At 45.3% G+C, this 24,646-nt stretch overlaps 1 protein-coding gene across 3 annotated transcripts in view; it reads left to right on the plus strand.

Moving 5' to 3' along the window:
- Positions 1–24,646, plus strand: part of NXN (nucleoredoxin) — a 180,131-nt gene that overhangs the window by 149,936 nt on the left and 5,549 nt on the right. For all 3 annotated transcript variants that reach the window (XM_077165442.1, XM_077165444.1, XM_077165445.1), the window contains exons 2-6: positions 791–908; positions 2,768–2,901; positions 3,396–3,496; positions 5,698–5,804; positions 23,599–23,778. In XM_077165442.1, coding sequence (XP_077021557.1) covers positions 791–908; positions 2,768–2,901; positions 3,396–3,496; positions 5,698–5,804; positions 23,599–23,778 — 640 coding nt within the window. The remainder of the gene's footprint in view (positions 1–790; positions 909–2,767; positions 2,902–3,395; positions 3,497–5,697; positions 5,805–23,598; positions 23,779–24,646) is intronic.

Here is a 24,646-nt window from a genome sequence, read left to right on the forward strand (position 1 = left end):
GACATTTCATTTAATTATGTGGCTTTTTAGACTTGGCAGTTAAGTTCCAGAGTGCTCAGGGGCACACCTAAACAGTTTTTACCCTGATGGTAGTCAGCGAACATAGGTGCCTGCGATTCTCAGCAACTAGCTCGGGGGCTGCTGCGTTCATGTTTTCTCAGCCGCATACCTCTTAGACCCTGGACCTCTGACAGTTTGCACAGCCAACCTCAAGAATCTGCCAGTAGACCGTAGACTGTTTTGAGTGGTACTGAGAGCTCAGTACCTGTTGCTCCTCTCAGGTTTGGCAGGCTGAATGGCACACGTGTAATAATTGCAAAATTCAAATTTAGGGGCCTGGGGAGTTGGCAAGAGCGGCGGATGTTAACTTGTTGGTCTTTTGTTGGACACCCCCATCCGTTTCCCCTAGGGGCTAAGGAGACCCCACAGAGTTGGGACGTAGGGGAGCAACTGGCTGCTGGTGCCTGCACATGGGAGTCAGGTTGGAAGGCACTAATGAAAAGCCCCTTCTTCCTTACCACCTGAATATTATGTTCTAAAGATGCATAATCCATCTCTATGCTTTTTAGAGCAAGTATCCATGGAAGAGGGAGGGGAGGTCAGCCCTCGCAGGATAAGCATGAAGCTCCATCAGCCACTGTCGTGGCTTGAACCTGGGTGGGTCTCTGGGTCCCCCACACCCTTGCAATAGGGGCAAGTGGAACCACCCATCAGGCATGAGGGGCTCAAAAGAACTCTGCAATTAGTCCGGTTTGGACCTAACCACCTTCTTTTACCTTTCTTCTTACAGCTGAAACTTTGGAACAAATACCGAATTTCCAACATTCCATCGCTAATATTCCTAGATGCCACCACAGGGAAGGTCGTGTGCAGAAATGGGCTGCTGGTGATCCGTGATGACCCAGAAGGTATCACCTGGCATGCCCATTCTGTACCCTTTGTCCCCAGCTCCGCCCCCCCTCCCCTGCCCAGCTCTCCTCCCCTTCAGTCAACAGAGTGCAAATGAATGAAATGTTTGCAAGTGGGTTTTCTTGGCTCTAGAATATTCTTGTCTTGATGAAATTATAGTATTCTGTAGGTTGTGGTTAGGATTTTTAAAAGGATCAGAATGTCCCCTGGGGTACTATTTTTTCATGGGCCAAAGGAGAGGGACTCTGAAAAAGGAAGATTCAAGCTTTGAGATCTGAAGAAGCTGTTAGAATTGAGCTAAGAGCCCAGATACTGACTTTTTCAATTAAAGCTGTCATCTTAACCATTACAAAGAGGCATGTGTTTTGTTTTGTTTTTGTTTTTGTTTTCTTCCTCTTTAAATATTGCCATGACAAAGGTGGCAGTCTCTGAATGGCTCTCCTAGCCCCAGGGTGAGTGCCAGCCCCACTGCCAGGCTGGGGTGGGGGGGGCACTGCTGGCATCAAACTGCTCCTGCTGTTGAAGGTCTCCTGCTTTCCCCTCACCCTGGAGTCATAAAAGGGTTGAAAGACCTCCCCTCCTTCACTTGTTGATCCAATTAGTGGATTCAACCGGATCAAAAATGTCCCAGTAAAAATTTCACCTGCTTCAAAGAGTTAACAGTAAAAGACCAGGGCTTGGGAAGAACCAAGTTTTTATCCTTTCAAATTTAAACATAGGGGCACAGAGATTTTGGATCTACTTGTTTCAGGGTGGACTTGGCTGCCTGAATTTTTTTTTAAATTACTACCTTTTATTGAAAAAAGTAAAATGTATATGAAAATGAACTAAAAAGTTCTGCAGAATTATAGATGCATTAATAGTTTTTGTCTTGTCATTTTCATCATCACTGTTGACCTGATGGCAGAGTTTTTCACTTGTGCTCATTTGAGGAATTCAATTTGTGAAGTTAGAGTCTGCTCTTTTTTTTTTTTTTTCTTCAGACATCTCTTAGAAAGTTTCAGTTGTTCATTTGGATTATCAAGAGAGATAGAAGTTGTTAGCAGGGCAGTGAGACGGTGGCTCAGTGGCAGAGCTCTCACCTGCCATGTCAGAGACCCGGGTTCGATTCCAGTGCCTGCCCATGCAAAAGAAAAAACAAAGGTTGTTACAAAAATAATCTGACGAATCATTCGTATTAGGTAGGCCCACTGCCTGAATGTGCTCCCCCGTGCCCTGGGCAACCTGGGGGCTGTGGCCCGTGGACCACCTTGTGAGAAAACACTGCTGTGCTGAGCTGGAAGCATTTTATTTTCTTTTCCTGCCTCAGGCTTAAGTGTCTTGAGGATCTGGCTTGGGTAGTTTTGACTTTCCTTTTACTAGGTCTTAAATTCTCACTTAGTTGCCTGCCCCCCCCCCCCCCAGATGAACTGAATCAGAATCTCTGGGGATGGGGTCCCAGCAATTCTGAAATGCAGTTGGAGTTGAGAACTATTGAGGTTCCAGGCTTGGGCATTGAAGAAATTCATGGTTAAGAGCTGATTGAGTCCCAGAACTAACCAAGAAGTTTGTTTTGTTTTAAATATACACCTTCAGCCTTGCCCCTGGATCCTGGGTCTCAGGTGCAATTTGGGCATCTGTACTTTTCAGAAGTTCTCCAAGAGATAGACCTGATGCTGATCCAGGTTTGGGAACCATTGCCTTGGGGGTAGGTAGGGCTCTGCCAGGCAGGAGTTCTGTTTCAGCTGCAGATCCTGTCGATGTGTTAACACATACTGTTTGATAATAAAGTTGTCATGCTTTGCAGCTCCCAGGCCTCTGGGTCAGAGGCCTTTAATGAAAGCATCATAACATTCTTGCCATCTGTTGCCTATTTCAGGTCTGGAATTCCCTTGGGGGCCTAAACCCTTCAGAGAAGTTATTGCTGGGCCTTTGCTTAGAAATAATGGGCAGTCCCTGGAAAGTAGCAGCCTGGAAGGGTCTCATGTGGGCGTCTATTTCTCCGCACACTGGGTGAGTATTTGGTCCTTGCCTGGTCCAGATGGAAGGAAGCACTGATATCACCACCAAGACCAGCTGTGGTTGACTTCCAAAGGCATGATGCCCAGGCAGAGATTTCTAGCCTGGGGCTGCCATTCTAGCTTTCTTCTGTACCTGATGCCTTAGGGGCATGCAATATGTGCTTATTAGTATAAATACTAATAGCAACAAGAAAGTGACTTCTTTCAACTGGTCTAAAAGGATATTTCTCCTAACCCCTTCTGATGAAGCATCTAATGGTCCCTAAGGTGCTTCGTTTTTGCTGCTGTCTGCTGCCAAGCTGTCTGGTGGGGAGGCTGGGCTGGATAATTGCCACTAAGAGGAAAGTTTGTTCCCACCTCTTTTACAAACAGTGTTTTGCTTCCCAGTCCTACTGAGCCTTGCTTACCTAATGTCTGATGGCGCGTAGCCGGGAAATGGGAAGTTGGAGGTACTTAATACAGCAGGTCCCTGCCCTTGTCTTTCAGTGTCCACCTTGCCGAAGCCTCACCCGGGTCCTGGTGGAATCCTACCGGAAGATCAAGGAGGCAGGCCAAAAATTTGAGATCATCTTTGTTAGTGCAGACAGGTATGTGTGCTTGTGAAAGTGGCGATGGCAGCTTCCCTTTCTGTTCGGTGGTTAATATTGTTTTCTTTCTCCTTGCATTTCTTGCTTCTTTAATGTAGGACTTGGAGGTGGGGATTGGGGAAGACATATCTGGGATTATTGGCATTTTTTTTTCACCTGTATTCATGTCATTGATGGGAAACTGAGAAAAACCTGTTTTTGCTTTAAATACTGGGTACAGCCCAATTCAGCCAGAGTTATTTGAGATTAGAATATTTTTCTGATTTGTTCATCTTTTTGAATTTTAATAGAAGGGTATGGAGGTGGGTGGATGGAAAAGAGCCCGAGATGAATGGACTGTGACATGATTTCTGTTTCGATGTGCAATCACGTACTTTGTCTAGGGGCTATTTGAATGCACATGGATGAGGAATCACAAAAACAAGAGGAGCAGAAATTCTTCCTGGAGTATGTCAGTTCCTTTTAACCTCAATTTCCTCTGTTTTTTGCCCTCTGTTTGGTTTCACTCATCAGTGAGCTTCCTTCGTCTCAGAACTCCAACCCCAATTTTCAGACCGTGTCATCAGGCGCTCCTGCCTCTTTAGTTCCTGTTCACAGAAGGTCCCTAAGATGCTGACATAGTGAGGGCGTTTTGTGCCTTCCCAGATATTTAGTAGCCACATTATCCCATGTTCAGTTTGTTGGCCTTGGTCCCCTCTCCTGCTCCATAGCTCCCCACCTCTGTGTACATGAGGGTGGGCAACCTGTTGAGCCTTTTAAAAACATAAGTTTTATTGGGGTATAATTTACATACAATAAAATGCATACATTTTAGGTATACAGGTTGTTCTAGTTTGCTAGCAGCCAGAATGCAACATACCAGAGATGGAATTGGTTTTCAATAAAAGGGGATTTATTTAGTTAATGTATAGTTCTTCAGAAGAAAGGCAGCTAACTTTCATCTGAGGTTCTTTCTTACGTGGGAAGGCACAGGGTGATCTCTGCTGGCCTTCTCTCCAGGCCTCTGAGTTCCAACAACTTTCCCCGGGGTGATTCCTTTCAGCAGCTCCGAAGGCCTGGGCTGAGCTGCGAGTGCTGAGATGAGGTATGCTGAGCTGCTTGGGCTGTGCTATGCTGAGCTGTCTTATTTAAGCACCAGCCAATTAAAACAAACATCACTCATTGCAGCAGGCACGCCTGCCTCCTAGCCGACTGCACATGTAATCAGCAACAGATGAGGTTGACATGCCATTGGTTCATGTCCACAGCAATAGAACTAGGCACCTTCACCTGGCCAAGTTGACACCTGCATCTAACACCACACAGGTCAATGAGTTTTTACCAATATGTGCAAGTATAACCATTGCCACAGTCACGACACAGAACATTTGTTTCCATCACTCAAAAGGTTGCTGCCCCTTCTCAGTCAGCTGCCAATCCATACCCCAGGCTCAGGCAACCCCTGATCTGCTTTCTATCACTAGATTATTTTTGTCTTTCCTAGAGATTCTTGTAAGTAGAATCATAAAGGTGTGGTTTTATTTTTAAAAATTGCAATACAGTATAAAGACTGTAGGCTTTATATCGATTCCTGACCTTGATAACTGCACTTAAGGTGGTATATAAGTAAATATCCTTGTTCTTAGGAAATGTTCATGGAATTAAGTGTTCAAGGAGCATGATTTATGCAACCTACTCTCAGATGTTTAGAAAACTGATAAAAAGACAGGCAGAAGGATAGACAGATAGTATGGGTTTTATATTATTTTTGCAACTGTCCTATAAGTTTGGAATGATTTCAGAATAAAATATTTAATAGCAATTAAAAATAAAAATATAAATGTGTGATCCTGCCCGCATCATTATTTATGCATAAATCAGGATTATCACAGTGAATGTAGCATCTTTGTGCATTTCTAGGCTCCTTATAAAAGTAAAACCTGTGCACGGTGAGAAATGAAGAGTTGGACATGAGTTCACTTGGTAGGATGCAGGGAAGCAGGTTATGGAAATGGCCTGGCATTTTAGCTTGGAATCCACCTGTTGCATGGATGCGTTTACTTCCTGGGGAAGGGAGAATAACACAGTCCCATAGCCTGTTGTCTGAAAAAGAATGTAATGTCAGAAGCCTCACCATCTCTAGAGGCTCTGAGTAGGGGGGCCGCAGTGGTAGTATAGCAGTCGAGGATAAAAGAGCCTTGTTCTCGTGCGTCTCTCTGCAGGTCAGAAGAGTCGTTCAAGCAGTACTTCAGTGAGATGCCCTGGCTCGCTGTCCCCTACACTGACGAGGCCCGGCGGTCACGCCTCAACCGACTTTATGGAATCCAAGGTAGGCATCCCAGGCCCCGATTCCATACAGCCTCCTTGGAAACCTGCTCATCTGGGCTCACTACAGCTTCGACCTTCCTTTTAGAGGGTAAAGAATTTCTCTGTTTCCATGAGTGTACACTTGTCTCATCACCTTAAAAATTATGTGGGGTAAATTTTATAGTATGCAACTTATACCTCAATAAGTGCTCACCTTGCTAAGGCAGCTGCTTCTCCGTCACCTGGAAAGGCTGGGCAGGCAGCATGTGCTGCCAAAGGACTTGGTAGATTTCTAAGGCCAAAAACTCTACCCCCGGGGTGGGGTTTTACTGTCATACAGACTTGAGATCAGTCTTTGGTTACATCACTCAGTCTTTGAACCTTAGTTTCCTCATCTGTGAAATGGGAATAATAAATCTGTGCCTTAAAGAATTGCTGGGAGCATTTATAGGTCGTGCTTTGTCCTTCCGCCTGTGGACTCAGGTCTGCACCCCAGAAGTGGCTCTGTTTATTTCTTAAAGGAGATGTGACATTCTTATTGTACCCAAGCAGTGGGAAAGGGATTCTCCCTGGCCAGGACATATGTTCCTCAGCCTCAGTTTTTGGATTGTGGCTAGAGCCCACTGAGTGCTACAGGTGAGACACCAAACAAGTTGTGCAAGGTCCAGGCCTTTCTTAAATACTGTCAGGACTTTGCTTTCTTTGGGGTGCAAAGGCCCTGCTGGTGAGTGTTGCTGGGGAAGGAGGTGGGCCCCACAGCGTCCTGCTGAGTGACCTCTTACAAGTCTTACTTAACCTCTTTTAAGTCTTCATTTCCTCAGTAAAGTTGGGAAGTTTCAACTTCCTAGGGTTTTTGCAAGGATGAAGAGTTTGTATGGCTAAAATGCTTAACCCAAGTGCTTGACACACTGTACACACTCAGAAAGTATCAGGTCATTGTTAGTGTCTAGTGTTGTTAGATTTCTTTATAGCTCTTGGCACGCATTCTTTTCCCTATTGCTTTATTTATTCTTTTCTGTCTTTCTCACCAGACTGTCAGCTCCTTTAGAGCTGGGATCAGGTCTGTTGTGTTCATCACTGTAACTGGCACCCAGCACAGTGGACACGGAGGAGGCACTTAATAACTATTTGTTGGCTAAGTAACTTACAAAAAGAAAAGGAGAAAAAACATTGATTTTACTACCAAAAAAAAGATAAACTTGGATGTCAAAAAGCTTAAAGGCAACTGTTCTAGTCTGAAAGCTGCTGGAATGCAATATACCAGAAACAAAACAGCTTTAAAAAATGGGAATTTTTTTTTTTAATTTAAAATTTTTTAAAAAAATACCAAAAAACACCAAACAAATGCAAACATTCTAACTTTTGATCATTCCGTTCTACGTATATAATCAGTAATTCACAATATCACCACATAGTTGCATATTCATCATCATGATCATTTCTTGGAACATTTGCATCTATTCAGAAAAAGAAATAAAAAGAAAACAAAAAATTTAATACGTAACATATCCTACACCCCTCCCCCTCACTGATCACCAGCATTTCACTCTACATTTATTTTAATATTTGTTCCCCCTATTATTTATTTTAATTCCATGTTTTTCTCATCTGTTGATAAGGTAGATAAAAGGAGCATCAGACACAAGGTTTTCACAATCACACAGTCACACTGGGATTTCTGTCCCACATTGCCAGGAAGGTCCACTCCTTTGGGAGTCATGTCTCACATAGACAGGGAGAGGGTGGTGAGTTTGCTTGTTGTGTTGGCTGGAGAGAGAGGTTACATCTGAAGAACAAAAGAGGTTCTCTTGGGGGTGACTCTTAGGCCTAATTTTAAGTAGGCTTGACCTGTCCTTTGTGGGGTTAGGTTTCATATGAACAAACCCCAAGATTGGGGGCTCAGCGTATAGCTTTGGTTGTCTACACTGCTTGTGAGAATATCAAGAATTCAACTTGGGGAAGCTGAATTTTCCCCCTGTCTCACCTTTCCTCGAAGGGGACTTTGCAAATATTAAAAAGGGGAATTTATTAAGTTGCAAGTTTACAGTTCTAAGGCCATGAAAATGCCCAAATTAAAGTAAGGTATAAAAATGTCCAACCTAAGGCATCCAGGGAAAGATACTTTCATTCAAGAAGACCAGTGAATTTTAGGGTTTCTCTCTCAGCTGAAAAGGTACATGGCAGCATCTTCTAGCTTTCTTTCCAGGCTTCTTCATTTTCCCAGGCTCTGTCAGTTCCAGTGGCTCTCATGCCTCTAAAACTTTTCCCAACATGCTTCCCTCTAAAAGGGCTCCAGTAAGCAACCCACCCTTGAATGGGTAGAGACACACCTCCATGGAAACCATCTAATCAAAAGTTACCACCCACAATTGGGTGGGTCACATCTCCATGGAAGCAGTCAAAAAGATACCACCCATCAATATTGAATGAGGATTAAAGAACATGGCTTTTCTGGGGTCCACAATAGATTCAAACCAGCACAGCAACCAACAATTTTAGTAAAATGTATGGTAAGGAGTCAATATCCTTCATAGGAAAAGAGCTCACCCCACTTCTCAGTTAAGAAAGAGAGACAATTTGTTAGAAAATGTGTACAAAATTTGAGGTAGCCATACCAAACTCTGAACTCTGTTCTACAACTAATTGTTGTGCTTTGCTTTGAAATTCATTGTTTTTTTGTATGTTTTTCACAAAAAAGGAAAATAAAAAGTCGATTGTGATGATAAAAAAAAATATTTATTCCTTCGAGCCTCCTATATTCTGGAGCAGCTAGAAGGAAAAATCTGAGATGATGGTATGGTAGCCCATGACAAACTCTGGAGTCTGTCCTGTAACCACCTGTTGAAGAGTGCTCTGAAAATTATTGCTTTTTTCTTTCTTTGCTTTGTATGTATGTTGAATTATATGATTAAAAAAAAGTAAAAAAAGATGAGTCAGGCAATTCACCAGAAAACACCTATTGCCACTTTAGATATGAAGAATATTCAGCATAATTTATTTTGTTGATTTACACATGAAAACTCTGAAATTGCATGTCTTATTTTCAGAATCACACCCCCTCCAAAACAAACAAACAAACAAACAAACAAACCCAAGTGTGTTGAAGAGATCAACTGCTGGTAAGAGTGTAAATCAGGACAGCGTTTCCAGAGTGCAGTTTAGTAATACATTAGAAATATCTATAAAACCCTTAACTTAGAAATCCCACTTTTAGGGATTTATTCTCAGGAAGCTATTCTTTAGTGCCAAGCAAAAGCTGAGCTTCTTGTGAGCAGGTGGTAGGCTTTTGTTTTTTGTTTTTTAATCTTTTGAACCCTTTGAATTTCATCCAGGATCAGTTCTTTCTTTGTTTTAGCAACTAGAAAATTGCAGAGCTGAATTTCTAAGTACCTTTAACAGTTTTGCAAAGCTTACTATTTCTATTGCTTACCTTGACAAAACAACTCCATTTTCTCTTTCTTCCTTGTTTTCCCTTCAGGGTAATATTTTCACCTATTTTTATTGGATTATATCATGCATTTTAAAGCCTCCTCAAATCCTTTTTGGAAGAAAAGGTGGGGTAAAGTTAAATGCATAGTATTCTAGTTCTTGAGCTCCAACTAACAGTACTCTGCCCTGAGCCTGGGGAAAAATAAGAAGCTAGAAGGGCAACCCAATGCCCATCTTTAGGAACTAAAAAGTGTTGGTCAGATAAATATCATTTTGTATGAGGACTTTAGAAGGCTGACACTTGTCCCAGAGAGTGGAGCCTACTTGGCCAGGAGACCCCCTCCAGGTAGATGCATTTTCTTTTTAATGTTTTTTTATGGTAAAATAGAACATATATACAAAGCAAAGGAAAAAACAAAGCAATAATTTTCAAAGCACACTTCATCTAGTAGTTACAGAGTAGATCCTAGAGTTGGTCAAGGGCTACTATTCCACGATTTCAGATTTTTCCTTCTAGCTGCTCCTAAACACTGGAGGCTAGAAGGTATATTAATATAATGATACAGCAGCCATACTTGTTTGCCAAATCCTATTCTCTCTGTTATACCCCTTCCTTTTCCTGTGATCCTTCTCCCAATCTATAGGGATTTTTGGGCAATGCCTGTTCTGACTTTTTCATGTTGAGAAGGGGTGTCGACACTAAAGGATAGGGGGATGTAACTAATTGAAAATCTTGGAGAGGCTGGTCCCTCTAGGTTTCAGGATTTATCTGACCTAGGAACCCTCCAGAAATTATAGGTTCCAGGAAAGCAAACTTCGTGCATGAAACCTTTACAGAGTCTCAGTTTGAGCCCTAGGTGTTCTCAAGAGTCAACAGGTTGATGTTGGTTGGGGTTTAACAAACCATGGCAGTCAGCACTAGCTAAGAGTAGCCTCTAGAATAGCTTCTTGACTCCATTTGATCTCTCTTGGCCACTGATGCCCTATTTTATTACACCTCTTCCCCTTCTTCCCCACCTGGTCTGGAAGGCATTGTCGATTCCACGGTGCTAGGACCAGACTCATCCCCAGGAGCCATGCCCCATGCCACCAGGGAGACCTTCACCCATGAATGTCATGTCCCATGCAGGGGCAAGGCAATGACTTTCTCTGCAAAATTGGGCCTAGAGAGAGGGAGGCCACATCTGAGCAACAAAGGGGTTTCTGGGAGAGGCATTTTCTTTTTAAGCACTACATTGTCATGGGAGCAGACTGTTTTCCTCTTCGGGGCAGGGAGTTGCCTGTCTCTGGGCATGTGGGCCAGTAGGATGCACTATTCCTGGTAGTCAAGGCTGAGGTCTTGGGATCATCTGAAACTAATAAATTACCAAAGGATACTCTTTATAATGCATAACTAGTTCGGGGGTAGCAGTCTGCGCCCCCACTGTGCTCTGTGAGATGCTGGTAAGGACTCTGGGGTGGATGGGGGGCACAGAACAGCAATCCTGCAAGGAAAGGTCAAGATTCAATAGAATCTTGGGACACCCACTGCTAAGGCTAGAAGGGGCCTTTCTGCAAAACGCTAGCAAATGTAAAAATGTAAAAAAAATTAAATTGGTAGTTTTCTGTCTGCCTTCAGAGAACACAAGAAGGAAATCTACTTTCTGATTCTCTGGTTGTAAACATATAAATATTGTGAACCTAGATGACTGCCGTTGTTAGGTGTAGCCCAGGCAGCCAGAGTGGGTGACCACAACTGAGAAAGAAGAAAATTGAGAGTTTTCAGATTCGATTATTGGATGCAACCTCTTAAGGCCCTGACATATGGGAATGAGAAAAATGTTTGTGGTCCCTGACTCCAAGGAGCCCTCAGCTGAGGATCAGAAAGCTGACCCAGAGAGGCTCAGTGTGTGGGTGAGCAGCAGCAGCCAGCCAGCCAAGCCACACTAAAAGGATGCGAGATTCATCCAGAACCCAGCCCAGGCCAGTGCGTGTCCTCTGCAGCCCAGCCCTACACCTGGCCTCTCCCACTTCTCCTTGTCTGATGGCTCCATGCTGTACACTCCCCCGCCATTTGCCGTTGTCTCTCTTCAGCATTGGCACCCAACTCAGCCTACTTGTCCAGCTCCCCGCCTCCTGCTACCTCATTCTGTCATTCACATCTTCTCCCTGGCATAGTGTTTTGTGCCAACTACATACCTGATCACTGACCTCTTGTGCTAAGTCTCAGGACTCATTTCTGCAAACAGCCTGTTGGACATTGCCGGCTAGCCCCGATTCTGTTTGCTTCTGGTGCTGTTAAACCAGACAGACACTAAGGCCCAGTAATATTAGAGTGTGCAAAAGAGCAACACAGGATCCATCTGAAGGCCACATGTCATGAAGGGCCCTGTAATGGAATGAATAATCTGGGTTCAGAGGATTCTGGTTTAGAGCTGTGGAGCCAGGGAGGCTTCCTGGAGGAGGGGGTTCTGGAGAAGGGCATTAAAGAATGGTTGGGATTGGATAGAGGGATTGGGGCATTCCTCAAAGCAGGAGTGCCCTTGGTGGCTGTAGGGGCAGAGTGGGCCAAGAGGTGATAGTGCCACATCATAGAGAGTAGTAGTACCATCTGAGGTCTTAGGACTTGACCCTTTGGACTTCTGAAAGTTTTGATTAAGGAATTAAGGGGAGATCAATGCAATTGTGACATTTAAGCTAGACCAGAAAAGAAATCCCAGCAGCGGGTGGTCCACTGATATTTCTGATGGAATCACTGGGCACACACAGTGACCAGGCCTCAGCCCAGGACTCAGAGCTGTACGTGCCCCATCGGGCTCCACGGCAGGACCCAACTCACCTGTCTCCTGGCTCCTATTCCCCCTCAGGCCTTGCAGGATTACTTACTAGTGCCACGCCACAAAGGGCCTTTGATCAGACTTTGGCTTTTTTTTTTATTTAAAAAATTTTTTTATTAATAAAACCAATCAACATACAGTATGGATATTCTTTTTTTCATCACATAATTGTATATTCATCATCATGATCATTTCTTAGAACATTTGCATCAATTCAGAAAAGCAATAAAAAGAAAACAGAAAAAATATCATACATACCATACCCCTTACCTCTCCCCTTCACCGATCACCAGCATCTCAATCTACTAAATTTATTTTAACATTTGTTCCCCCTATTAATATTTATTTTTAATCTGTATGTTTTACTTGTCCGTCGATAAGGTAGACAAAAGGAGCATCAGACACAAGGCTCTCACAACCACAGTCACACTGCGACAGCCATATCATCATACAGTCATCTTCAGGAAACGTGGCCACTGGAATGTTTGAATGTAGGGCCTTAGGATTTGCACGCAGATTGAATGTGGGTGTGAAGAGAAAAGAAGAGCCAGGGACGACTCCAGGGTTTTTTTTCCTAAGCAAGTAGGAGGGTGGAACGCGTGTAGATAGGTGTGGGGATGCAGGGTGGACAGAGATGGTGGGGAGATCGCGTGGATAGCAGTTTAATTTTGCTCATGTTGGGTCTGAGATACCCATAGACATCCAAGGGGCAGCATGGATCCGGCAGGTTGTAGGTGGAAGAGAGGTCCGGGTTTGAGAATCAATTTGGCAGTCAGCCAACATGTACACATTTCAAAGCTTAAGACTGGCTTTAAGCTTAAGACTGGTGAGGGTAAATGTTTGCAATCCAGTCGCCCCACTTCTTCTCTTCTTCCTTTATTTGTTTTCTGACACTTGGGGCTTCGCCTACAGTCCTCTCTGCTTGCCCCTCTCTTTTCACATCACCTGCTCTCTCCTGCTTTTCCCTGCCATACTGCTGCTTGGATTTCTCCTTCTCTGCCCATCTCCCCAACAGGGGCCTTTCCCAGGCCCTCCACTTATCTCCCTTTGTTCTCCTGATTCCACGCCACCCGGAACACCTCCATTCCTCTGTCCCACACCACCATATGCTCCAGCAAGTGAGAGCACCTCCAGGTGAACCTTTCAAAAGCTGTGCCCTGAGTGGTGTTTCTCTGTCTCTTGGAAGGCTTTGGCAGCTGCCCATGCACTAGAGTCCAGATTCCATGGCTTGGTATTCCAGAGCTGTCTACAGTCTAGTCCCGAATACTTCTGCAGACCTGTTTCTCCCTGTTCCCCCCTTCCCATCCTAGAAAACTCTACAGCTTCTCAGTACCTGCCAACCTGCCCCAGCCCCTCCATCTCATGCCCTCCCTCCCCCCTCTTCCATCACCATTTTCAAGCTCAAATGCTTCCTCCTGCAGCACCTGCCTCAGCACCCATGCTGGAGTAGATGCTTCCTCTTCTGACCTCATGCGCTTATGCCAGCTGTACCAGTATCGCATCCCTGTGCGGTTGTTTTCGTGGCTCTCTTTTCTACTGGGTGAGTGGTGGGTGACTCCTTTAGGACAGGGCTCTCCCCTAGTGGGCCCAGGATACAAAGATCCCAGTCAGGGTTTCTTTTCCTCCCTTCCTCTTTCCTTTTCTGTTCATTCTTCCTTTCTTGTTTGATTATGCCTTCTTTCAGCCAGCATTCCTTGGGTGCCTTCTCTGTGCCTGGCATCACACCAGATGCTAAGGAAAGAAAAGACACCTTGCCTCTGCCCTCAGCTAGGGGATGGAGAGAGCCCCCAGAGAAGCAAAGGGTGGAGTGGGGGCTCCCGGGATGGGCACTGGCCATGCTGTGCCCCTCACATCCACACCATGGCTCCATTCACAGCGCCCTTTAGGATCCCAGTCTCAGCTCTGCTGCTGAGCGGCCATGTGACTCTACGCTCACTTCCCTTTTGGGGCCTCAATTTCCTCAGCTGAAGGACACGATTGTCCTGGGGGAGCCCCATAGCCCCTCCAGGCTTCCTGCTTGGGAGGATCTTGATCCAGATGCTCAGAAGCTGGTACAGGAAAACCAGGACACTCCTGGCCTCCACAGTCCACATCAGAGGAGCTGGGAGCTGGACTCTGGGGCTGCCGCCCCCATCCCCACTCCCCCACCCTCCCATGTCAGTCTGAGTCTTTCCCCCACCCCTTTGTCTGGAAGCAGAATCGCATGTGCTTGTGCCAGCAAAGGGGAGTTTCCTGGGAGACTGTTCTAAACAGAAAAGATTATTCAGAGATTTGCTTGGATTTTAAAATTTTAAATGTAGAAATAAAAATACCAAAACTTAGACATTACTTAGCTTCTAATGTTGATTTTTAAATTTTGTTAATTTATGTATATGTCTAGGGTGATGACTTATGAGGTGTTTTTTTTTTTTTTTAAGTAATGTTTGGGCCAACTTAAACTCCTTTAAACACTTTAAACTGAATTTATAACTTAAAAATTTTAAAAAATTTTTTTATATGGGCAGGCACCGGAAATCGAACCCGGATCTCTGGCATGGCAGGCAAGAACTCTGCCAGTGAGCTACTGTGGCCCACCCATAAATTTAAATTTTTAAAAAGTACTTTACTTAGCTGAAGAACAAACAAATTTTTCCTAAGTGCTTAAATAAGTCTGTTAACTCTAATAAATTAAGCTTATAAATATGGTGATTTTTAATGCAATTTTGTTGATATGTATATTATATATTCACATACCATATAGTCATCCAAAGTGTACAATCAGTGGTTTATAGTATGATCATATATCATACTGTGCATTCATCATTACAGTCTATTTTTTAACATTTTCATTACTCAAAAAAATAATAATAAAAGTAAAAAAAAAAAAAAGAACACCCCAAACATCCCATACCCTTTATCCCCCCATTATTTATTTATTTATTTTTGTCTTTATTTTCTTACTCATCTTTCCATACACTGGATAAAGGGAGTGTCAGTCACAAAGGTTTTCACAATCACACACACATCTTAAAAGCTATATATATATATATATATTTTTTTTTAATACAATCATCTTCAAGAATCTATTCAGTGGTATCAGGTTTTCTCCTCTAGCTTCTTCAATACATCAAAAACTGAAAAGGGATATCTATACACTACATAAGAATAACCTCCAGGATGACCTCTTGACCCTGCTTGAAATCTGTGAGCCACTGAAACTATTTTGTTTCATTTCTCTCTTCCCCCCTTTTGATCAAGAAGGCTTTCTTAATCTCACAATACCAGGGCCAAGCTCATCCGGGGAGTCATGTCCCACGTTGCCAGGGAGATTTATACCCCTGGGAGTCATGTCCCACATAGGAGGGGGAGGGCAGTGAGTTCAGAATATAGTGTTTTTTAAGTTCTCTTAAATGTGGTGGTACTACTAGTGCACTTCAACTTTAAAAATCACAAGTCTGATTCAGTTTCTCATTTATACATTTTACATTGGGCTTACAGGGCCGAGCTCATGCTCTCATAAGCCACATTTTCTTAAATAAATGCAAATACTGAAATTAAATACCAAATATGCAGAGTCCTCAACAAAAGAACACTTATTACCACAGGTGTGAGACACATTTCTGAACTTACTTTTAGATCTTCCTAGGTCTGCAAGGTGCTTGCTTAACAAGGAAATAATCATTCCAAGCATTTTGGAGGCATCGTCTCAGCTTGTTGAGTTTGTATGTCCAGCATTCAGGACACATTTCAACTGCTACCTGCATCCTTGCCCTCCAAATGCAATGGTTTCTTTGCCTCCCAAGCTCTTGCAGTCCCCATCCTTGGTTTGAGTGGTGTCATTTCTGAATTCCTCCCTCTAATCTTGGAAGCCAGTGCCTTTTACTCAGGCTATGCCATCCCTTCATTGAATTTTGCTTTTCTTTGCCTTTGAGGACATTTAAATGTCTCCAGTTTAGCTCTAAATACCTTTGAGCTTGAGAATTGGATTTTCTTTCATTTGCTTCATAGTATCACAAAACTCTTAAAATGATTTTTTATTGAATTCTGAATATTTCTGAGTTTTGTGTGACTCCGATTACAACTTCCAAAGTCATTCGACTGGCATGTTTAGATGTATGTATGATATATACACACATGCAGAGCCAACGCAGGTTTCCTGCTGTTTAAGAGTGTCTGGTCTTCAGCAAATCCCATAGGGCTGTTTCTGGGAGAGCCCATGCTTCCTGTTTGCCTTGCTCTGTGTGTCCTGGGCTCTCCCTCCACGCTCTGACTCATCCTAAAGCATTCCGATGAAGGGTGCTTCCAGGGAGCAGCACCTGGTGGTCTTCCACAGCCAGGACCCAAGGTGAGCCTCGTCCACCCCAGCTTGTCTCTGTGCCTTTCACCGAGGGAATAACTTGATCGGATAGTCACTTTATATATTGAGGCAAATGAGGACAGAGCATCTTGTTGTCCTGAGAGGCCTGGATGGAAGTAGAAAATGCAAAAGGATCCTGGAATCCTCCAAGCATCCTGGAGGTTGGCTTAGGGCTTCTCTGGGTCCTCGATTCACCCAACATGCTGAAGGAGGCCTTGCAGAATGCTGACAGTTTGCTGAGCCATGTCATCAGGGTGGGGGTGGGAGAGTTTGCATCTGGAGGTTGTACCCCTGCAGCCATCCTTTTCACAAGGTGGCAGGCCTTGCCACAGACCTTGATGATGGGTTTGCCCCCAACTGGTCACTAGTACCCTTTAGGTGCTTTGGACTGTGGCTGGGGCTGTGTGAGTCAGCAGTTGTCACGTTCCCCCTAGAGTTCACCAAGGATCCCGAGAGCCTGGCGTTTGGCCTCCTCCCAGTTCCTTTGTTTCATGAGAGTAGCTGGGTTACCCCAAGATGTAGTCCCTCTATATTCCCAGCGCTTTTAGGCAGACTGGGGAATTCATAGCCTTATAAGCTGTTTAAAAATGCCTTTCTTAGGAAACTGTTTAGGCATACTTGGCAAAAGGTAAATCCCATTAGCAACTGTCAAACTAATCCTCGGCTGTCAGAGGACATGATGTTCCTTGCAGGGAAGCTTAGAGCCCCTTGTTTCTTGGGTTAGGGGCCCTCGCCTCCCTATGGCAAACAGCCTAAGGGCTGTGCAGGGCCCAGAGCAGATGCCTGTCCTGGTGCCAGGAGAGCAGCCTCAGCAGGGCCTCACGGCTGCTGGGTGCCTGAGGACAGGGCAGCTTGAGGGCAGCTTGCTCCTCCAGGATCTACTTCTGCTTCCCTTTTGTTCTGTTCCTTATCCTTCTGCTTTTTCCTCTCTCCTTCTCTTATTCCTTCCTTCCTCTTCCATTTTCCCTTCCTTCTCTTCTCTCTTTGCCTTACTTGACCCTCTTCTTTGCCCCGTTCAAGAAATGGATTTGAAACAGAATCCTGTTTATTTTATATAAAAACAAAACATTTAGAGATTGTATTTTTCAATCAGTTAGATGGCAAGGGACCGATTCTGGTGCTTTTGTATAGACAAATCTCAGTATAGAGAGGGCAGTGCAGGCTGCTGGGGGCTGGCCCTGCTGGCCTGCGGGAGGGTGGCTTCTGGGGACCTGCTGAGCGGCTTTGTGTTGTTTTGTTATGTTTAGAGAACAATAAATAAAAAAAAGGAACAGGAAAGAAAATAATGTAGCAAATCCCCGTGAGACTACCACCCAGAATTGATATATTTGCTTCAGGCTTTTGAAACAAAAATGAATAGGAACATTATAGACAAAGATGAGATTTCATTTACTCTTCTGCAGTGCCTTTCTCCTTCCTTCTTCCCTGGGGGAAGCACTACCATAAATTTAATGTGTATCTTCAGAATCTGTTTTTGTATTTTTACTGCATTGTATTTACATAGTATAGCTTTGTGTGTTTTTTAGACACATACTCAGATGCTGACGTGCATCTTGTTTTTCTGCAGCTTGTTTTTCTGCTTTACATTATGTTTTTGAGATTTATCCATTTTGATATTTATATCTAGATCATTTATCTCCAGTGCTGAAAAGTGTTTCGTTGCATGACTTTGCCAATTTATTGGTCCCACTGTTGATGGACACTGAGGTGTTTCCATGTCTTTGTGCATGTCTCCTGGCACAGGCACCTGTCTGTGTAGCTTTCGGTCCTGCTGGCCAAGATCAGGTAGGCCCATCCCATCCCTTTCATCTCCAAGGGGTTTCTCTGAGCATCACCATCCACTGCCTCCTTCCCTCCTTTGACTATCTAAGCATGAGAAGGTTTGGGGGGAGCCAAGAAGAGGAGGAGAAAAAGAAGAGAGCTCCAATGGAATGGAACCTGGCAGCTGATAAGGCCAAGGAAATGATTTGTATTTGCCCTTTCAATTCCAGCCCTACTGCTGTTTAGTTATTGCTTGATTTTTATTTTATATTAATAGATTTATCATAATACCATTTAAGAAAACTCAGTATAAATAATGTGCCAGTTTGAAAGTGTTGTGTATTCCAGAAAAGCCATGGCCTTAAATCCTGCTCAATATTGTAGGGCAGAAACCCTTCTCATTAGATTATCTCCACAGAGACATAGTGCTCCTAGTTATGGGTGGGGCTTTGGTGAGATTATCTCCGTGGAGATGTGGCATGCCAAGTGTGGGTATGGCCTTTGGGTTAGATGGAGGTGTGACTCTGCCCATTCATGGTGGGTCTTGATTAGTTAATGGAGACCTTTAAAGGGGAAACATTTTGAAGAAAGCTCAGATGCAGATGCTTGGAGAACAGCTGCTTCAGAGCTAACAGAGACATGGATGTTTGGAGATACTTGAAGCCCAGCAGTCCTTGCCATGCCCCATTCCCATGAGATGCTGAACAAGCCAGAACCCAGAGTGTCTGGAAGAACTAAGTGAGACCCACAGGCACTTAGAGAGGAAACCACTGGCATCAGAAGCAGGAAGCAGGAGAATGGGGACCAGGACCAGCAGATGCCAGCCACGTGCCTTCCCAGCTGATAGAGGTGTTCCAGATGGCGTCAGCCTTTCTTGAGTGAAGGTAACCTCTGGTTGATGCCTTAATTTGGACATTTTCATGGCCTTACAACTGTAAACTTGTAACTATTACATTGCCATTTTAAAAGCTGTTCTATTTCTGGTATATCGCATTGTAGCAGTTTCAACAAACTAATACAGACAGGTGAATGGATGAATGGAAGGGAAGGAGATATATAGATATAGATACAGATATAAATGATATAGATAGAATCTCACCCACATTCCTGCCTTACTAACCCAACTGTTTTCAATTTCCTGAGTCCCTTTTGGTCTCTTTCCACAAACACAAAGACTTTGATGTAGTTGTAATCGTTGTACATATAGCACTATGTATTCTCCATTTTTCATTGGATGTTATATACCAAACATTTTCTATGTTCCTACAGTCTTCATACTGACAGTTTTCATGATCACATAATATTCTAGCCTGCCGATGTGCCATGACCTGCCCTTCCCGATCAGGGTTTACTTTTCCTCCCATTTCCCCTCCCACCTCCCAGCTCTCTTTGGGATAATTGTTCTCAGCACCCTCAGATTATGGTGCCATCTAGATGCAGAGAAGGCTGTCAGGGTTATACCCTGCCTGGCTCCTCCTTCCCTCCCCTCCAGGGTCCTGTACTTGAAACTCTCTACTTTAAGTTCCCACCAACTTCCAAACTCCCTGTTTCCTTGGCAATAGAAAAGCAGCCAAAATGAAGTATGGGGTGGCTCTGAGGTTGTTCCAAATACTCACAGGTAGGCTCCTCCCAGGAGGAGGAAGCTTGGAGCTGGCTTCTTAGGCTTTTGGTCTTTCTACTGGAGGTTTTAACGGAGGTGAAAAGGACTCTTGGGCACTGCTAGTGGCCCAGCCCACATCCCCAGGACAGGGACCAAACAAGATTGGGGCTGAAACTTTCTCTAGGAACAGAGATGTTCCAAGGAAGAGCATCAACCCGACACTGCAGATGCCACGCCATCACTGCTGGCTCGTGGCAGCTCTCATGTGACCCCAACGGTGTCGCTGTATTCTGTGTCCTTAGCTAACTTCTAACCCAGTGTTGGGGTTTCTGTTTATCTCATCCGAGGACGATATCTTGGCCTTCTAATGAGCTAAATAATCAACTTACTGATGATAAAAATAAGACTGAATTAATACTGATGGAGCACTTACTGTATATCAGGTACTCTGTAGAAAGCATTATACCCTCGTTATCTTGTTTATCCCTCACAACAACCAAATAAGCTAGGAAACTATCATTATCCCCATTTTACGGCTATGGAAATAAGGCTTCAAGAGGTTAACCTGAGACTTGCCTGATCTTCCTAAGATTCTAAAAGTTCTTTTCTCTCAACCATCCCGACCATCCAAGCTAGGAAAATCAGTGACAGGTTCAAGCAAAGCAGAAATAAGCTGCTCCTTTTTCATTCTGATCAAGAGACATTCTTTGCTGGTATGGAAGTTATTTTATATAAAGCTCCCTATTAGACATTTTCATTCCCTTTAAGATTCCCATTAGAGACTTTGCTCTCTTTTCTCTTTAGAAGTCTCTACTTTGGGAAATGCGTGCTTGAGGGAACAGGGACTGCACATGGAGGGAGGAAGGGAAGGGAGAGGTGGGTGGTGCCAAAAGCTGCAGACACCTGGGCCTTCCCTTGCTCTGGTTGACAGCTCCCAAGCCAGGTGCTGTGAGAGCCCCCAGCAAACCCTCAGTTTCAGTCTCAACTTGACCACTTATTGACCTTGGGGAGGTAACGTAACCTCTGAGGCTCAGTCACCTCATTGGTAAAAGGAGGGTAATGGTAATTCCCTCAGGCACTGGTGATGAGGGCTGAATGAGACAGCAGAGTTTCAGAAGATCCTCATTTCCCTTTTGCAGCCCAGGCTCATCATGGGAGGCCAGCACACATGCAGGGCTCTAGGGCCAAGCCATCCAAAGACCAGGTAATGGACGCGTGCTTGGCATGGGGCACATGGATTCTTCCCCCGTTATCCATATGCCAAAAACATGTGGCTTTTCTGGGTGGAAGTCTGACTGGTTAATTACTGAGCTGATTTCTGTGTATACAGCTCAGTCACACACCCGGCACTGCCTCTATCCCCATGTGCCCTGCTATCTTAGATGCTGGGCTTTGGTGTTCAAAGCACCAAACACAAGAGGGGACCTTGCTTTTGAGGAGCCATGGGGGAAGAGGTGGGAAGACCCCAGGAAAAGAAGGAGAGCACTGTCCCTGGGCGGAATCATTTGACTTCAGCTACCAACTGGAGGCTCCTGCGTCCTTACCCTGCCAACCTGGAGACAGGCTGCTGGTGTGGGAACAAAGAAGACCCCTGAGAATAGCCCCTTGGAGAAACTGAGGCACCAAACTAGGAATTGAGATGCTTTTCTTTTGAATTTTTAGTTTTCTTCCCTTCTCCGTACCTTGTGCCTGCTTGTCCTCCACGTACCAACTTGTTATCCAAAGTCTTGCTTCCACTCAGACCTGCTGCTTGTGTCTCCTCGTAGCAGTGGGCGTGCTCTGGTTTAACTTAGGTGTAATTACCCAATTTCAGAAACACACCAACTCTCTGATTAAAGAACTTGGCCAAAGCATTTTCCAGATTGGTGATTGGCAGTGTCGGGGGACTCCCCTCCAGCTGGCTGGCTCCGTGGTGGGCCCCAGACCTGGGGAGAGGATGCAGCTGTTAGAATAGGCTGGAAATACCCAGAGTCTCTTGAGATCCCAATCCCTGAGCCCAGAGATCTCAGAAGGCCCCCAGGGGACTGAAAAAGCCTTGTTGACCAAAAGAGGGAAGAGAGAAATAAGACAAAATAAAGTGTCAGTGGCTGAGATTTCAGAATTGAGAGGTTATCCTGGAGGTTATTCTTAAGCATTATATAGTTACACCTTTTTAGTTTATGGTGTATTGGAGCGGCTGGAGAGAAGTACCTGAAACTGTTGAGCTGTGTTCCAGTAGCCTTGATTCTTGAAACGATTGTATAAAGATACAACTTTTACAGTGTGACTATGTGATTGTAGAAACCTTGTGTATGATGCTCCTTTTATCCAAGGTATGGACAAATGAGTGGAAAAAATAAGGATAAAAAATAAATAATAGGGAGGGACAAAGGGTAAAAAAAATTGGGTAGATTGAAATTCTAGTGGTCAGTGAAAGGAGAGGTAAGGGGGTGTGTATGAGGTGGTTTTTTTTAAATTTCTTTTTCTGGAGTGAGGCAAATGTTCTAAAAATGATCATGGTGATGAATATACAACTATGTTCTTAAGTATGATATTGTGAGCCACTGATTATATATCATGATGAACTGTATGTGTGTGACTATTTCTCAGTAAAAATATTTTTTAAAAAAAGCCCCCCATGAGGCCGGGCAGCATGAGCCTGTGTATGATGTGGTGGGAATGGCAGTCCTTGGGGGCCATTTCTTCCTGGACCTGTTCCCTAACACATCAAGCCACTTCTTCTAAAGTATGAACATACTGGATTAGTTTCTTCCTTCTGCGGACACATCCGGGACCACTGTACCCACCACACCCACTGCCACGGCAGGTTACTGAACACCAGAGCCCAAGTTCTAACACCTCGGCATCCCTCCCCACCCCCACAGAGAAATAAAATGTCAGTGGAGCAAATTACCGGCTGAACAATTTAGAATCTATAAATATTAAATTGCTCTGGCTTTCACTGGCCCATATAAAATTCAAGCTCTGGTCAGCTCCAGGAGAAGCTGCGTCTGGAAGGGGCTTGGCTTGGAGGCTGGGGGAGGGGACGGGCTGTTCTCCTGAAGGAACAAGTGTCCCCGAAGGGCAGGGCTGGGGCTGCTGTTGAGGGGGGAGGGGCGAGGTTCTGGCTGGAGGATGAGGCTGGAGAGAAGGAATATGAAGGCCAGTGATAGGGAAAACCCAAATGAAACTATAATCCAAGATGAGGTTTGTTCTGATTTTTCAGCTGTGACTGTAAGTTTGGGGACGAATGTCGTTTGCAGGAGTGCCTTGTATTGCATTGCATGGGATGTTGGGAAAGGGACACAAACTGTCCCCCTCAGTGGGGTATTAGGACCTCCCCAGGGGGGAGGGGCTGCAGGGCTGGAGCTGCAGAGTGAGGGGTAGGGGCTGCCAAAAGGCCAACGAGGCTCCCTCTGCTGGCAGCCAGCTGTCCTCCTTCTCCTTCTCCTCCAGGCTCCTCCCTCTCCAGGACCCCAGTTGCTCCTTATGGGCCCTTTTGCCTGTGTGATTAATTTGTGCTGGTTTGTGTGTCTGCGTGTGTTTTTACATCACCTGCCTTATGTGGTAAGACGTGGTACAGATAGGGGGTGGTTCTCCTGTTTCTTTGGGATCACATCAGGATGGCATGCCCCTGTGTCACGTTCTTTAAAATGTATTATCATTTGATCTTTACGGAGTGGAATCAGGTAAGGACCTTAAAACAGTCAGAGTTTTGCAGGTGAGGCTGCTGAGGCCCAGACAGGTGAACTGACTTGCCCAGGTTACTTGGCTGTTCAGCAGCTGAGCCTAGGCTGGCTCTGTCCCGTGCATCGTTGGAAGGAGCCTACCCGCTCCCACCAGGGCCTGCCCTCCATGGGCTGCTGGCCCAGCTTCCTCTCTCTCTCTCTTGCAGGCATCCCCACACTTATCGTGCTGGACCCGCAGGGGGAGGTGATCACGCGGCAGGGGCGGGTGGAAGTGCTCAACGACGAGGACTGCAGGGAGTTCCCGTGGCACCCCAAGCCCGTGCTGGAGCTCTCCGACTCCAACGCTGTGCAGCTCAATGAGGGCCCCTGCCTCGTCCTTTTTGTGGGTAGGATGCTCAGGGGGGCCCTGGGGGGCGGGTGGGAGGGACAGGACAGACCTCACCAGGGAGGCATCTGTCCTGACAGCTGCTTTCTGTCACTAACAATGCGGAGCCGGGGCCTTTGTCTCTCCCCAGCAGCCTTGCTTTTGACCCCAATGATTTATTCATGGCGCTCCCCCCTCTGTGGGAGGTGTTCTGGGAGCTGCTGCTGTGCTGTTGCTTCCTCCATTCTCCCAGACTGCCAGCTGGGAAGAATAGGTCAGGCAGGGATGATGCCCACAGCCTGGTTGGAAAGAGGTGGGCTGGGCCCCCTTAGGCCAGGGCTTCCTGGGGGGCTCCTCCATGGATCTTGTGTGTTCCTGTGCACTTCTCCAGGGGCTGTTGGGGTGGGGGAGGGGAGTGGCCATGGCCAGCCTCAGCACGAGGCTCCCTGCAGCCCTGTGGGATAAACCTGGCTCCTTTTGCAAAAACCGAGCACCTTCTGGCCAAGGGCTTCCTTACCCTCTGCTTTCGGACTTGTTGCTCTGCTTCAATTCAAAATTATTTTGGGTACTCGGATCATGGCTGAGACGGTGACGTGCTTCTCCGCTGCAGGGTACCAGGGAGTCGGTGCAACATTCTACCTCCATTCTCTGCAAGTCTGGTTTGGAGGTCCTTCAGGAGTGGTGCCAACATACAGACCCAAGGAAGTTCTTAAGCAAACTGACTTGCAGGCTGGTTCTGTGCTTGGAGGACAAAGGCCCCTGGGGAGAGGTGGACTTTAGGAGCCTTCAACGGGGCTGTCCTGCCTGCTCTAGGGTTCACACACCCATATCCTGGGGCCTGTGGGAAACAATTCTGAAACCAGGGACAATTAGGAACCTCACTGGCCACC

The sequence above is a fragment of the Tamandua tetradactyla genome, chromosome 6 (genome assembly GCF_023851605.1).
Source record: "Tamandua tetradactyla isolate mTamTet1 chromosome 6, mTamTet1.pri, whole genome shotgun sequence".
NCBI lineage: Eukaryota > Metazoa > Chordata > Mammalia > Pilosa > Myrmecophagidae > Tamandua > Tamandua tetradactyla.